The sequence below is a fragment of the Aythya fuligula genome, chromosome 20, assembly GCF_009819795.1.
Source record: "Aythya fuligula isolate bAytFul2 chromosome 20, bAytFul2.pri, whole genome shotgun sequence".
Taxonomy (NCBI): domain Eukaryota; kingdom Metazoa; phylum Chordata; class Aves; order Anseriformes; family Anatidae; genus Aythya; species Aythya fuligula.
Genome location: NC_045578.1, coordinates 8,189,410 through 8,203,614, shown reverse-complemented (window position 1 = coordinate 8,203,614; position 14,205 = coordinate 8,189,410). Strand labels below are relative to the sequence as shown.

General features: G+C 55.5%; 3 protein-coding genes across 3 annotated transcripts in view; 1 reads left to right on the top strand and 2 right to left on the bottom strand.

The window, feature by feature from the left end:
- Window positions 1–13: 13 nt before the first annotated feature.
- On the bottom strand, window positions 14–5,369 carry GLOD4 (glyoxalase domain containing 4). The gene is made up of 9 exons (XM_032201045.1): window positions 5,255–5,369; window positions 5,005–5,054; window positions 4,195–4,315; window positions 3,082–3,226; window positions 2,737–2,873; window positions 2,342–2,428; window positions 2,001–2,114; window positions 1,828–1,914; window positions 14–1,213 (listed from the first exon to the last, which is right to left on the bottom strand). Exons 1-9 carry the CDS (start codon window positions 5,342–5,344, stop codon window positions 1,148–1,150), a joined length of 897 nt encoding a protein of 298 aa, XP_032056936.1. The 5' UTR covers window positions 5,345–5,369; the 3' UTR covers window positions 14–1,147.
- Window positions 5,370–5,433: 64 nt separating this feature from the next.
- Window positions 5,434–7,372, top strand: MRM3 (mitochondrial rRNA methyltransferase 3). The gene is made up of 4 exons (XM_032200943.1): window positions 5,434–5,622; window positions 5,699–5,943; window positions 6,352–6,519; window positions 6,655–7,372. Exons 1-4 carry the CDS (start codon window positions 5,441–5,443, stop codon window positions 7,218–7,220), a joined length of 1,161 nt encoding a protein of 386 aa, XP_032056834.1. The 5' UTR covers window positions 5,434–5,440; the 3' UTR covers window positions 7,221–7,372.
- A 1,882-nt stretch (window positions 7,373–9,254) lies between these two features.
- NXN (nucleoredoxin) overlaps window positions 9,255–14,205 on the bottom strand; it is a 52,225-nt gene continuing 47,274 nt past the window's right edge. Inside the window, exons 7-8 of the mRNA XM_032201060.1 lie at window positions 13,281–13,405; window positions 9,255–10,475 (exon numbers count right to left, since the gene is read on the bottom strand). Of these exons, the coding sequence (XP_032056951.1) occupies window positions 10,293–10,475; window positions 13,281–13,405 (308 nt within the window). The 3' untranslated portion in view covers window positions 9,255–10,292. The remainder of the gene's footprint in view (window positions 10,476–13,280; window positions 13,406–14,205) is intronic.

Here is a 14,205-nt window from a genome sequence, read left to right as displayed (position 1 = left end):
CAGGAGGCGCAACCTCGTCACGAATCACTTTTTATTCATGTAAAGGCCGATTGCACAGTTCAGGCTCAGCCTAATCAGGCTGTGGTTCAGCCAACTGCATCGAAAACATACCAAAAATCACATCGAGGGCTTTTCTCCCCCCTTTAAACTCATTTGCTACAGGCACTGTGTCTCAGTGATTGCTAATGCTGTTGATTTTGCCTGCATTTTCCATGACACTAAAGGCTTTCTCCAAGAAAAGTTAAAAGCTAGGCAGCACGCCCGACATGTACCATGTGGGTAATCCCCCCCTGCACCCCCAATTCTTGTTCCACTGGGAAAAGCCGATTTCATTCTGATGAAATAACCCTTGGACTGTTATTTCCGAGGGTAATTCCACATCAAAGCTAATTACAAAACCATTATATACTTATTTTGAGCTGCCTGCTGGCACCCCGGCAGAACACACTTGATGGTTACATGCCTGGAACCTGAGATGCTCCACATGCTGACATACGCAGGAGCCCAGAGCAACCTCGTGCAGCACAATCCCAGCGAGATCCACCACAGGCTTCTCGAGTGAATGCCTCACCTTGAAAGCTGGGGAATAGCTTGGCATGGAGCTGCTGTTTGTTTCAGACCAGCAGAGCCGCATGCTTCAACAAGATAATGGCTGTGCTCTCAGGCAGGCGTTCGCTCTGATGGCCAAAGTGCTCGAGTGGTCCACGAGCAGCCCCTCCTCTCACCTAGCACCTCACCAAAAGCAGGGTCTTTGCAATGGCTGCCTGAAAGTCCCTGCCCTAAACCGCAAATCGGGACAGCTAAAGCTCATTAATTACAGAAGTGGATATTCTAATTAACCTAGCAAGCTCTTTTTCAAGTATAATCACACTAGAAATACGTAAGGTTCTCCCGATGGCTCCTGTTTGGAAGCCACATGCCCAACCTATTCCTTAATTTTCACCCATGTATGAAGGAGCACATGACATTTGCTTGAAAGGAGAGAGCAACAACAAGAGATACAAGCCTAAAACAAACAAAAAAAATGATGGGACATCACTGCGCCCTCCCACTGGAAGGGGCAATGCAACACGTCACAGATGATCGGCATTTTGCTCAGACAAAAACCAAGGCACGAATGACCAGCCAGTCCTGCCTCTTTCTCCAGCTAAGCAGACGCCTTCTTCTTCTTTTGCGCAGCAAACCACGAGTCACTCTTGTCTGCTTCCATGGCCTGCACAAAGAAAAGCACAAACATGTTCAGAACTGCAGCTGAGTCAGCCAAACACCTGGCTGCCCACACTCAGCCCTACAAAACCGGATTGATTGTGAGAAACTCTAATCCAGGGGAAAGCCATTCTGATGGGGAAGCTATTTTGTGCATATACTAGCAATGAAAACGGGCACTGAAAACCAACGGCCTCTGCTGCTGCAAAAACAGATGATTTGGTAATACAGCAATAAAACAGGAAGAGTTTCGACACCTTCACACAGAGCTCATGCTCTACACCAGAGCCCTTCAGCAGAGCGTTCATCTGCACTGATGTTAGTGCCACAATTCACATTTTCCGTAATAACGTGCAGACGAGTGCTGCTGGCGAGTCCAACAGGACACACCACCACCAGCTGCCCTGACAGCAAGGCTGGAGAACTCTAGCTGCAATGCTGAAGTGAACTTTAAAATTTGATTTGTTTTCCTTAGCAGGACAGCAGCCCGAGCTAAGGCACTGTATTTACTTGCTTCTCATAAAACTCCAGGTGGAACTAAAAGGAGCCTCCGTGGAAAGAAGGTTAGATTCTACAGGTGTCTATAATCAGGATGAAAATAAATGTCTGTCTATTACTTACATCATTTAACAGTTTGTCACCATTAGGATCCACCTTGGACAGATCTCTAAATGCCTCGTCTCCCACAAAACAGATTTCATGGCCATCCTAAACCAAATTTGACAGCAGATAAGTTAGAAGATTGGGACAGCGAAATTTGAATTGAGTTTATTATTATTTCCAGTACTACTCACAGGATCAGCCAAAATAATCACTTGCACTGTAGCTTTGCCGGGTGTGTCCAAGCTAACCAGAGGTGTTAAAATTTTCTGATTCTCCTTTTTCATCAGTGCTTCAATGTTTGGCAACTTAAACAGAAAACAAACAACATCAACCCCACTCAGATGAAGCTCACATGAGGTCAGGTTGTTCTCATCTAGTTTCCTGTTATATGCAACTTAATTGCATTCCCACTGCCAGAAACATAAACCTAGTATCTGTTTTGTGCACACCTGAGATACTTTGTTAATACTAGAACTTTATCTCCCACTAGTTGGCTGGATGACACTAAGGGTAAGGGAAGCATGATTACTACCTCTTCCTTTGCACAGGAAAAGGCAATCCGCCCAAACGCTGTCCCGTGATCCACTGCTCCTCCAACGGTCTTCAGCTCCAGCTTACACTGAAAGAAAACAAGAAAGCCTAACTTGCACGGATCTCCAGCTTTTCACTATGGCAGATAATTTCATCATTGCCCATACAAGTATTTTCCCAATTTCTCATTTTCCAATGAGTCAGAATTACTCAGAGCAAACCCTAGCTTTCAGCTACAAAATGCAGTTATGAGCCCCAATGCTTTAATTTCAGTGCAAAGAGTTAAGTTCACAGTTGCTTTTATCTAGAGTTTTTTTCCTTTAAGACTTTTTTTGCGCAGAAGAGATTCCTATGACACACGACTCTTAAATAATTGGAAAATTTTCCAGGACTAACCTGGTTATCTGCATAGCCTAGCAAGGCCCTTTGTTTTTCTTCATCCTTCTCATATATTTTCATCCCAAGCAAATCAGACCAGTAGCTAATGGACTTATGCAGATCGGAGACGCCCAAGGTTACCTTCAGCACAGGATCTGTGAGATTGCAATAACTGAGGTTTAGTTACAAACACATCGCAGCTGTAAACTTGCGGTTTTACATTCTTGAGAAGAAAAGTAACAGAGAAATAATACAAATACATCCTTGTTTCATAAAATGCCAGAGACAAATGCACAGCCAATTCTAATACCCCACTCACAGATCTTTTTAGAACACAAAGAAGAGCGAGTGTGTACATCTCACCTTGCTTTAGCTGTTCCTTGTCTTCCAAGTAGAACTTGTAACCACCAGGCGCTTCAGTTTCAAAAACACCAGCTGTGACTTCCTTGAGGGGCCACCCCATCTCCTTTGCATTGCTCACAGCCTGGCTGGACACAAGGGTTATGCCCTGCCAAGCACAGAACAGACATGCACAATTCCCTGGAGCAACAATTGCCCAGCCGCAATAACACTGCGCCTTCCCACCACGTGCATCTGTGGGGAGAACTCTCTCTGTATCGCTTTTATTTTCCAGGCACCGTTGGCCACAATGGTTGCTCCAACCTGTGCTTGTGGTCAAGGAGATCTGACCATCGCAGACAGGGTACATGGTGCAGAAGTCCTGCCTTTCAGTAGCCTGCCTCTACAAATGACCAGGAACAAAATGGATTACTTTCTACTGCACAATCTCCTGAGAAGCAGATATCTCACTCCTAGAAAACAAACTTATTCTAAGCTTGCACCTCCCATAGATGTGGAATGCATTACTCTGCCCCTCTTTCACGACAAAGGGAAACGTAAAGGAAAATGAATTTAAAAGTCTGAGTCAATGCATTGTACAGGAAAAAAAAGCAAGTTCCTAACTGTTCTATCAGATTGGGCAGATATTTGTTGTTCACTGCCTGTTTCTTAACAGCTTTCAAACTGGGGAAAGAATATTAGCTCAGGGGAAGCAGTAAGCAAACACACTACAAATTTTTGTAGAAGAAATGAGATCTTTGCTGGCTATCAGCTAGTAAAAAAAAAAGAAATAATAATAATAAACACAAATAACAAATAGAAGTGTGTTTTTCTACAGCAAGATCCTCCTTAGTGAATAATTTCAGGTTGGATCTGCCAGCAAACATCAGCTGTCCTACGCACAGCAACTACAAATTGGGAAGTGCTCAAGGAAGCCTTTCCTGGACCCTAAGGGAACAAAAAGCTGCTCTACTTTTTGCTCTTCCAGCTTGGAGACAGCTACAAAAGCAAGAATAAAAAGTGTCAAACTGTATTAATAAAAAAAAAAAAAGACATCTTTACAAGCTATATACAGAAGAGACTCCTAAACAAAAAGCTTATCAAAAGGACAGAGATTTTGCTAACTTTAGCACTTACCAAGAAGTCATTGCCAAGGCGATATTCTCCAATACCATAGTTGTAAGTCAATTCTGCAACAAAGTGATTGTCTTCTGGCCCGTAGCCCACCATTGTTTTGCTCCATTTTCCATCATAAGGGCTAGAACATCCACATTTATTTTTAGTGAATACGAGAAATAAATACCAAGAGTTGCAAGCATTGATGTTTCGACAAAGAACTGCATCTCTAAAACAAGGGGCACAGCCAACCTGGTGCCCCCCTCATTAAGCGAGCAGGAGGTGATGTTTTGCTGAGTTCATGGGGCAGCTCGTGGCGACCCCGCAGCACGCAGCGGGCACCTTCCCACCCTCGGGAGTTGTGCTCTTAGGCTGTTGCTCCTGATCGGGCGACAGAGCCAGGTCTGCCCACTAACACCTCACACAGTGCTCGTGCCTCAGCTGGCGTGACGGGAGCACAGAGCAGGAAAAGAAAGCAGTGACAGGCTGCCAGAACGCTGTCAGCCACGGGAAGGGGGCTGATGGAAGCCCTGGGGGCTGCCAGGGAGGATTTTTCACTCAAGCCTTGTGTCTATGAGGCAGTAAATAATAGGGTATAATTCTGAGGGGAAGTTGAGGGATCATTTTATGCTGAAGGGACGTAATATGGCAATATTTGTGTTCCAATGTGAACTCCACACCTACCCACAAAGCAGCACTGCCCATCCCAAGGGAATAACTTTATAAAACCCCCCAAACTCACACAAAAAAAGCACTGACACATGCCCAGCCACGACAGACAGCGGGTTTACGAGAAACAAGCGCTCAGCGCGGGGGGCGCGCGGCACTCACCCGTTGCAGCTCGCCTTGCAGCCCTCCTCGAACTCCTCGTGCCTCAGAACCTGGCGGGGAGGAAACCAGAACAAGTGAAGGCGGGAAGGAGAAAACAGGGCTGCGAGGAGACAAACCGAGGAGAAAACGAGGAGAAAAAGAGGAGAAAACGAGGAGAAACCGGGGCTGAGCCCGGGGTGCCGCGGTCCCGTCCTCCCCTCAGGGGCCGCTCCCCTCAGGGCCCTTCCCGCCCGCATTGCCCCGCGCTCACGCTCATGCCCAGCAGCTGGCGGTAGAAGCGCGCTGTGCGCGGGCGGTCGCCCACTTTGAAGACGAAGTGCAGAGCCCGCCGCATCCCCATGGCCCCGCTGCCGCCTCCTCCTGACTCCCCCCGATGCCGTCAGCAGGCGCAGAGCTGACGAGAGGGAGGCGGCGCCGCGAGATGGCGGCGCTGGGGATGGGGCTCGGCGGGCGGCGCTGGGTGCGGGCGCTGAGGAGGAGCCCGGTGCGGGTCCTGCCGCCGCCTCAGGAGCCGGCTGAGGAGCCGCGGAGCCCCGTGGGGCCGCCCGCTGTGGAGCGGAGCTCGGCCGGGCCGGGGCTGTGGTACGAGAAGGCGGCGCCCGGTGACGGGAGGCTGCGGTGAGGCGAAGCCCGCGGGTAGCCGGGTCCCCGCCGCCGGGCTCCTGTGGTGATTTTTTTTCTCTCTCTTCCTCAGAAAAGTGGTGACCGTCGCCAAGTCGCGGAGCTTTCGGGACCGGCACGGGAAGGTGCTGCTGGAGGGGCTGAGGCTCGTCAGGGACGCGCTGGAGGCCGGGGCCGTGCCCTGCAGTTTGTTCTTCAGCGCCGCCGGGCTCCTGAGGGAGCTGCCCCAGGAGCGGCTGAAGGGAGCCAGCCTGGTGAAGGTGAAGTTTGAGGAGATTAAGAGCTGGTCCGACCTCGTAACGCCACAGGGGGTTATAGGTAAGATTCCCTAAGAACCATCACCACAGCACTCAAAGGGAAACTTATACCACACTTCATAAGGGGATGGTGGCAATCCCTGCACCAGCAGCTCCTAGGCAGGCTGGCACGGTGTCACGAGTGGCGTGATGTGAGAGCTCTCTTCTTTTTGGCCTGCTGTGATAACTGTGAAAGTGGCTGATAGACTCAGTGGAGGTTGCTAACGCTCATTTTTAACAGCACTGTGCTCACGCTCCACTGGGAAATGGTGCTTACTGTGAAGTGACAATCTCCTCACAAACTTCCTTTAAGCAGCGTTTTTCCTAAGGCTTTCTCTAGCACATCTTCAGGGAAACCTGGGTCAGATAAGACACAGCCCTCTCCTCGGAGCGTATTACCCAGGAGCTCACCAGCATTTTGTCTCCTCAGGGATCTTTTCCAAGCCTGACCCCACCAAGATGTCCTACCCCGCTGCCCAGCTCGCCAGCTCGGTGCCAATGGTCCTCATCTGCGACAACATCCGGGATCCAGGAAACCTGGGCACGGTCCTGAGGTCTGCAGCCGGAGCAGGGTGTGAAAAAGTGCTGCTCACCAAAGGTAAGAGCCTTTCTCTGGGGGGAATAAAAGCTTAGTTTGACAAATCAGGGATAGGGCAGGTGCTTAAAGTGCTCAGCAGTTACTGAGTGTTTGTCAGAGCTGCTGCACTGTCACTTTTCCTCCCCTCTGTCTCAGGGTGTGTGGATCCGTGGGAGCCAAAGGTGCTTCGTGCAGGCATGGGAGCTCACTTTCGCATTCCCATCGTTGCCAACCTGGACTGGGAATCTGTCCCCAGCAACCTCCCTGCCACCGTCCAGGTCTGCGTGGCCGACCACAAAGACCCGGGCGCTCAGGCTGAGGCAGAGCCCGTGTCACAGGGAGCTGGCAGGCCCGGCTCCGCTTCTGGCAACCCAAAGACTCCTGTAAAATCCAAACCCAGGGCTGCTCCTCCTGAACACGAGGGCGGGGAAGGAACGGCAGGCGGCTGCACCCCCGAGCTCACCACACGGTATTACTACGAGAGCTGGATCCGGGCTCCAGCAGCGGTAGTGGTTGGCGGAGAGACCCACGGCCTGAGCCCGGGTGCGCTTCACCTGGCAGCCAGCACGGGTGGGAAGAGACTGGTGATCCCCATGGTGCCTGGCGTGGACAGCCTCAACTCCGCTGTAGCTGCTGCCATCGTGCTGTTTGAAGGGAGGAGGCAGTTGCTGCAGAGGAACAAGCAAGAGGACAAAAGGCAGAAGGTCCCTGTAGGGGGCTGAACCGCTGAGACTTGGGTGCTGGAGCAGCATCTTTTCCTTTTGGCACTCCCCAGAGGAGTTAATAAAATAGCAGCTTGGTCTGTTTGCTTTGTAATAAATGCGTAAATTACGTCAATAAATAGCTCTGGCAGAGGGGGAGCCAGCCCCACTTGCTCCATGCGAGTTCAAGTGAAACGTGAGCAGATTTGGGGCCCCGTCTTACCTCTCTGTGTGCTGAGGGCGGGATGAGAGCTTGCCCTGTGCCTCCCCAGGGTGGCAGAGGGGTTAGAGCTGCGCTCCCACCAGCCCCACACAGCTCCATCAGTGCCAGGATGCTGCTCCTCTCACTGCCTCTGCACCGTGCCCACTGATGCTCCGCTGCTTGTCCGGGGGCAGCAGGGCTGGCTGCAGCTGCTGTTTTGGGGTCAGGAAGGCTGCGTGGCTGCCACCAGAGCAGATCCTGCCCATACTTACCCAAAGCCCGTGCCCTAACCGGTGCCAGGAGCCGTGCACTGAGCCGCAGGGTGTCTGAGCTCCAGCACTGGTGCCGCTGCCGGGAGGTGGCAGTGTCTGGCCCCACGCAGCCGCCTGTGCTCCGCAGCTGGGCCTCAGCGTGGATGAATTATGAATGAGGGACGGGAAGGGTGGGAAGGGGGAGCTGTGGACACTGCTGTGAGCGTCCCTTGGAGGGGAACGAGGGTCGGGGTGCTGGGAAGGAGCCCCTGTGACCCCCTCACGGGTGCAGGAGCGGGGGCTCCCCCCTGGGCTGCACAATGCTCAGCTCCGCTGACAGCTGCGCGCCCATAGACGGCTCCTGTGGCAGCGCTGGCTGCCGCCTGTCCTGCTGTGCGTTGAGAAAAGCCTCTGCACTGGCTGTGAGCTGCACAATGAGCTGGCTCTGCTGGCTGCAGTTTCTCGTTACCACGCTGAAATCATCGACGGCGGCTGCTCGAGAGACCCGCCGAGATTCAGCCTCCTCAAGCCCAAACCCTGGTAGCTGAGGGGCTGAGCAGGCATTAGCTCCAGACTGAAACCGCTCCAGCCCACCAATTTCATCTCCAGAGACCGGTTCCAGTTCTCTTCCCATCAAACTGACCCCAGATGACCCAGTTCTCAGGCAGAAAATGGCTGCTTCGCTCCAGCAGCTACCAGAGCGGCTGCGGTGGCGCTGCCCATCTGTGCTCACGGCCTCTCCGGGAGCCCCAACCACAATGTCCAGAGGGGAGCGAGCATGGGCTGGGTGCTCCCTGCCCAAAAAAATAAATAAATCAGCTGCTGCCACGTGATCAAACAGTGCAGACAGCGCGGTGCTGCTGCCAGCCTCAACCCACAAACACACCGAGATTGCCCGCAGAGCAGCAGCAGCCCGCAGTGCACACAGCGCGAGGTGGCAGCGGGGGCTGGAGGCCGCTCTGCTGTGCACAGTGCAAGGCAGAAACCGCTCCGCACGCTCCCTTAACCCTGAGGTGGACGGCGTTCCTCAAAAATCCCCACCAACAGGCAAGGGAATTGGAGTTAATTCATCCCGTCAGCTCGGCCCCGCTGTTGCCATTGCGCTCACCCCGGCTCCTGCCCGCGGCTCGGCCCCACGCGGCCTCCCTGAGCTCTCCCTGCGCCACCAGGGGCTGCTGCTTCCCGAGCGCCCAGGAGTTCATCACCGAACGCAAGAACCTGAAACACACAGCACGGTTTATCCGATCCCTGCCCTTCCGCACCGCCTGCCTTCCCCAGCTCCTGCCGGGGCGGGTCGCGCTGTACGGGCGATAAAAGGGCAGAGGCTGCAGGCCTGCCACCGCTGACAAACGAGCTGAAGGGAAACGCGCGGCTCGCACAACAGCCGCCATTCAGCACGGCTCCGGGACGCCGCCCTGCCACGGGACACAGAGGGGAGCGGTCCTGGGGGGCCAGGAGGCTGCACCCCCCTCCCCGTGCCTCCGGAGCAGCGGCTCACGGGGGCACGGAGGAGGCAGCGGCCTCGAGCGAAGGGCAGGTCCCTTGTGCCGGGCACCCCGCCCTCACCCCCACAGCAGGACGCGGCAGTCGGCACCTCGGAGGTCTCGGTTATTAGCTCAGTTTTATTACAAAGTTCCAATCACCATGTACAGTTTTTACAATGTCACTTTTCAGGGGGCTGTGCTGCTAGGGACTGGGGAGGGATTTTTTTTTTTTTTTTGGTGTTTTTCTTTTTTCTTTCTTTTTTTTCTTTCTTTTTTTTTTTTTTTTTTCTTTTTTTTTAAGAACAGCACCATTAATGTCAGGTTTGGGACACGCCTACGAAAAAACAGCTCAATCGACTAACATAGAGGGGCGGACAATTCATACCAGAGAGAAGGAGCGAGAGGGAGAGGGGACAGGGAGAGCACAAAGGGGAGACCACGGGGAGGCAAGGGCAGCCTGGTGGGGTTTCTCCTCCTGGCCCAGGGCAGGAGGGGGACATCCGTGTGCCACGGAGGGGTGGACTCCCCCTGACGCGCGTGGCCAACGCTTCGTAAGGCTGTCGGTGTGCGGGGTGGGAGTGGGAAAGCTACCCAGGAGGTTCTCACCCCGAGGAGGAAAAGCTCGGCTGCACTGCGGTCTTTCAGAGGTTGTCAGCAGTTAAGACTTTGTCTTGGCCTCGTCAGGGCACCGTTACTTGAGCGGGAAGGAAAAGGGGGGCCAGGGACAATTTCCTTATTGCTTCCTTAAAGTAATTTAGTCAGCAGAGATCGTAGGAAAGGAAAGAAGTGGGAGAAGGAGAAGAAAAGAGCCCCGAGAACCCCATCCACTGCCTGATGCATATGTTGGGAAGAACACCATGCAAAAAAAGATTTGCCTGCTAGCTAGTGCCGTGTATAAAATAAGGATACGGTAACAGTTCTGGCCTGGTTATTAGAGAATATATCACCATGAAGCACAAGCGAAGTCTCCAAACGCCAACGACTCCCTGCTGAAAGTGCATCTCAAGGAGTTTGCTTAGGAGAAGGATTCACTGCGTAGAACAAGGCACCACAAGAAGGTTGGATACTGGGTCGGGCGTGAGAACACGCTGGAGAATCCATGAGCGGCAGAAGAGAGACCTAGTTTTAAATAACGTCTGTGGGCACAGAACCCCCCTTAGATGGGCTCGGGTTTTAGCTTGTCTGCTAGAAAGTCGCTGACGAAGGCTTCCACGATCTCCGGCGTGATCTCCTCCACATCCATCACGTACTTGGCCCTGGCCGACATGTCCAGGATGGTGAGCAGCGGCGCGGCCTCGGGCAGGTTGGTGTAATCCCGCAGGGAGTCGGTCATGTCGTCCTGGGGGCCAAAACGAGAGGCAGAGAGGAGCCATCAGCGGAGAGGCACCGGTCCCCTCAGCCACACTGATCCCTGCCGCTGCCCAGAAAACGAACCCACAATCACCCAGTGCTGTTTCTCACCCCTCTCTGGCCCCTTTCCTCCCCTCCTTTAGGCACCCCCTCACCCTCAGCCCCCCGCTGGCTGCCAGACCCCGACTCCAGAGGAGCCAGGGGCCACCACAGCCCCTGCCTCACCCCTCCCAGCAGCCCGCACAGGGCCTCGAGCGTGCAGATGGGGCAAATCAGGAAACGGGAACAAAAACGCTGGGTTTGAGCCAACTGCGGGACTCCAAAAGCAGACCCATGAGGTCTGAGGGCACAAAGGACGGAGCACACCTGAGCAACGCACTCAGCACCGGCTGCCTTCACTGCAGCCACACAAATTGCAGCTCTCAACAAAGGGAAAAAACTCATTTGTCACCGCCGGGGCTGTGGAATTCAATCGCCAGCGCTGGGGCGATTCATCTCCCGCAGCTGACACTGACCGCGGCGGGGAGACGCTGGGAGGAATGGGGTCGACCCTACAACGCGTGGCATTCGGAACCGGGCATTTTTCCGAGCTGTTTTCCAACAGCAGCGATGGAAATAAAACGAATCCAGAGGCAGCTGGTGGCTCTGCAGCGCGAGGCGGTGGCCGGCAGGGTGGTTCCTATCGCGCCTCCCCTTCTACTGCAGGGGTTTCTGGCGCAGGACCACGTGGCGGGGAAGGCAGAGCGGGGCCGGGCCTGGGACCTCGGTGCTGGGGCACTCGGCCGCCCCTGAACGCTTCCCACCTCTGGGGCCAGCCCGGAGCCGAGGTGTTGGGACGCCTCGCCCTTGATTTGATCGCTGCAAAGCAACTGAAATGTTTTAATCAATGCAAAACCGGCCCAGAAGGCGCCGGGAGAGGAATGGGAGGCGCCTGCTCCGGCCGTGGCCGGGCTGCTTTGTGCGCTGAGGCCGGCGGAGACCCGGGGCCAGCAGCCAGGGCTATTGAGGTGACGGATGAATGGGACGTGCCGGATGCTCCCCATTCTTCGTCCCCGCTGCCGCAGGGATGTCGGGAGCCGCATGAATAGCAGCAATGTTTCAGCTGCAGCCGGCGAGCGGGAGGAAAACGCTTCACAGGCTCTTGGGGGTGGGGGGGGGAAGGTCCCGGACCCTCCCAAAGCAGCCTTCCCAACAAGGGGCTTATTCAGGGGCACGGGGCCGAGCCGGGATGCTCAGAGACCTGTCACAGGAGTGGGAACGCCCGGGTGGAGGGGGCCGAAGGGGCTGCGGGCGGCAGCGGTGGGGGCTCACCTCGTGGGGGGAGCCTGGGTGCGGCGTCGCAGCCCCTTTGTGCTCCGGGTGGCTGCGGGGAGCGCTCGCACTGCGGCGGTGACGTGAGCGGAGGCCGGCCGTGCGCGGCGGGCGAGCAGGCGCACAGCAGCTCAGCGGCTCCCACCTGCCTGGATGCCGCAGGAGGGGAGCCAGGAGCTTTCTAGAGCCTTGCACAAAGCCTTTCGAGTGCTCAGGGCTGCAGCAGGGCAAAGGGCTGCACGGGAGACAAGAGCATCCCGTTCCCCCGAAGACCAACGGCAGACCCGCACATCGATACGCGCACATCGTGACCACCAACCCAGCAGCGTGGTGGCTCAGCACGCTCCTCGTTCCACACGGGGACAGGCCCGAGAGGAGGCAGCATTGCCACAAAACACCCAGCACCACGGCAGCCAAGCCCCAGGGCCTGCAGTTCTGCTCTCTGGGCAGCCCCTGGCTGTCCCCACAGGCAGTTTTTTGTCTGCTATCAGGCACAGAAACCAGCCCAGCCCACGGGATGGGGGCTGCCTCCCGCTGCAGCCCGTCCTCTGCTGGTATAGCAGGCGGGCACCAGCACGCTGCAGGATGCCCAAACCTGCCACGGGCCAGGCTCCCCAACACCCAGGGGCCACCCCATCAGCCAGGCGAGTGCACCCTGAGGTCCCTCCTCCTCCTCACCAGCCAGCCAGGATGAGGAAACCCCTCTCCAGCAACCCGGGAGGGCTCTGCCCTGGCAGCCTCTCCCCCTCCAGGCAGCCCGGGATGAGCCTGGCCCAGCTCCCGGCAGAGCCCACGCCGCCGGCTCGCGCTGGCACCGCCGCGCTGACTTTGGGCAGCTGCCAACCCATTAGGGAAGAGGCTGGAGTGCCGGTCCCTTCCCGCTGCTCGGGGTGGCAAGAAAAGCAGCAGCACGGCAGCAAGGAGGGAAGCACAGCAGGACCAACCTGGCTGCCAGCACGGACTGAAGGCAGAGCCCAGCCAGGTTTCCTGCCCGCGCAGCCAGCGCACGGAGCCCGGTATTTGAAGCGGCCACACGGGGCTGGGAGCCGCAGCGTGGGAGCTGGCTGCTCCTTCCTGCCTCCCAGGGCCTGTCCCTGCCTGTCCCTGATGGTGTTGAGGCTTTTCTGCCTCTGAACAAGCACAGGAGTCAAAGTGCTGAGGGTGATCCACAGCAAAACCTGGGGGAGAGCCCCTCAGCTGCTTTAGTCCAGCACAGGCTGCACGGGGACTGAGCCAGGACTCAGCTCCAGCTTTGTTCCACGTCCCCAGCTGGCTGCAGTGGCTCCGTGCCTCAGTTTACCCGCCTGGAGAGCAGGGACTACACCACCCAACCCAGCTCGGACCTGGCAGGAAGCACAGCAAGACTCCAGCCCAGTGGCTACCGAGAGGCCTGGCTCGGCAGCACAACTGCCAGAGTTTGCCCCGGTGGGGCAGGACGCAGCCCCGTGCTCGCAGGGAGCTCTCACGCTCTCCTCCCGCTTACCTCGCCCGCCACAAAGAAGAGCAACGGTGCCTCCTCGTCTTTGGCTTTGTACTTGGCAATGATTTTTTCGGCTATGGGCTGGATCAGTTGTTTCGCTGCCTCCGACTCTCCGTCATCCTCCGAATCTGCAGGGCACAGCCGCGGGGAGACGAAACAAAAGAGAGGACACAAAGAGGAGGTTAGGATCAAACGGATGCGAACAGGCCGGGGCGCAGGCAGCTCCATCCCATAGCAGCACCACAGAGGAAACAGGAGCCCGAATGCGCAGCGCCAACTTCAAAGCCAAGTGGCTGTGTAGCAATTAGGGAGCCGCTGAAATGCGCTTTTCATGTGAGACAGGGCAACATGTCACAGAGGAGCAGCTCCTGCTCCCAAATATTTTACCGCTCGCTCCCCTGGTGCTGCTGCTGGTGAAGCACGGGGACAAACAGGCGCAAAAATAAAAATAAAGAAGCTGGGCCGCAGCTTGAAAAGCATCGGGATGTTTTGAAGACCAAACGAACGAGCTGATCTGAGGCTGCCTGCCACCCCTGCCCGCCACCCACCATCTCTCCACCTTGGGACTGCTGCTCGGCGGCTTTGCTGCTCGAGCCTCCGCGGCGGCAGCTCTGTGAAGGCAGCTTTGATTTGACAGAGGTAGAGTAGAAAGAGATGGAAACATCAATCAAACGCCAGCCACCACTGAAGTTCAAATACCGAGTTGGGAAGAGGAGAGACAGCGTCCTTGAACAGCACCTAGATGAAACGATTTCAATTTGGGGACAACTTTGAGCATTAAAAAAAATATATAAAAATAATAATAAAAAGCAAGGAAAGGGCTCCCGGTCCCCTGGCAGCGTGCAGCTTGTGTGGGCCTCGATGGATCCAGCCGGCAGGCGCTGCCCACCAGCACAGCTCTGCCTGAGCTTCCCTCTCTGGAAAAGGG

Coding starts and splice junctions, on each gene's coding strand:
- MRM3 (XM_032200943.1), top strand. CDS start 5,441: ATGGGGCTCGGCGGGCGGCGCTGGGTGCGGGCGCTGAGGAGGAGCCCG. Junction 5,623..5,698: donor CCCGGTGACGGGAGGCTGCG/GTGAGGCGAAGC, acceptor TCTCTTCCTCAG/AAAAGTGGTGACCGTCGCCA. Junction 5,944..6,351: donor AACGCCACAGGGGGTTATAG/GTAAGATTCCCT, acceptor TTGTCTCCTCAG/GGATCTTTTCCAAGCCTGAC.
- GLOD4 (XM_032201045.1), bottom strand. CDS start 5,344: ATGGGGATGCGGCGGGCTCTGCACTTCGTCTTCAAAGTGGGCGACCGC. Junction 4,316..5,004: donor TGCAAGGCGAGCTGCAACGG/GTGAGTGCCGCG, acceptor TGGATGTTCTAG/CCCTTATGATGGAAAATGGA. Junction 3,227..4,194: donor GCCTTGGCAATGACTTCTTG/GTAAGTGCTAAA, acceptor TGTGCTTGGCAG/GGCATAACCCTTGTGTCCAG.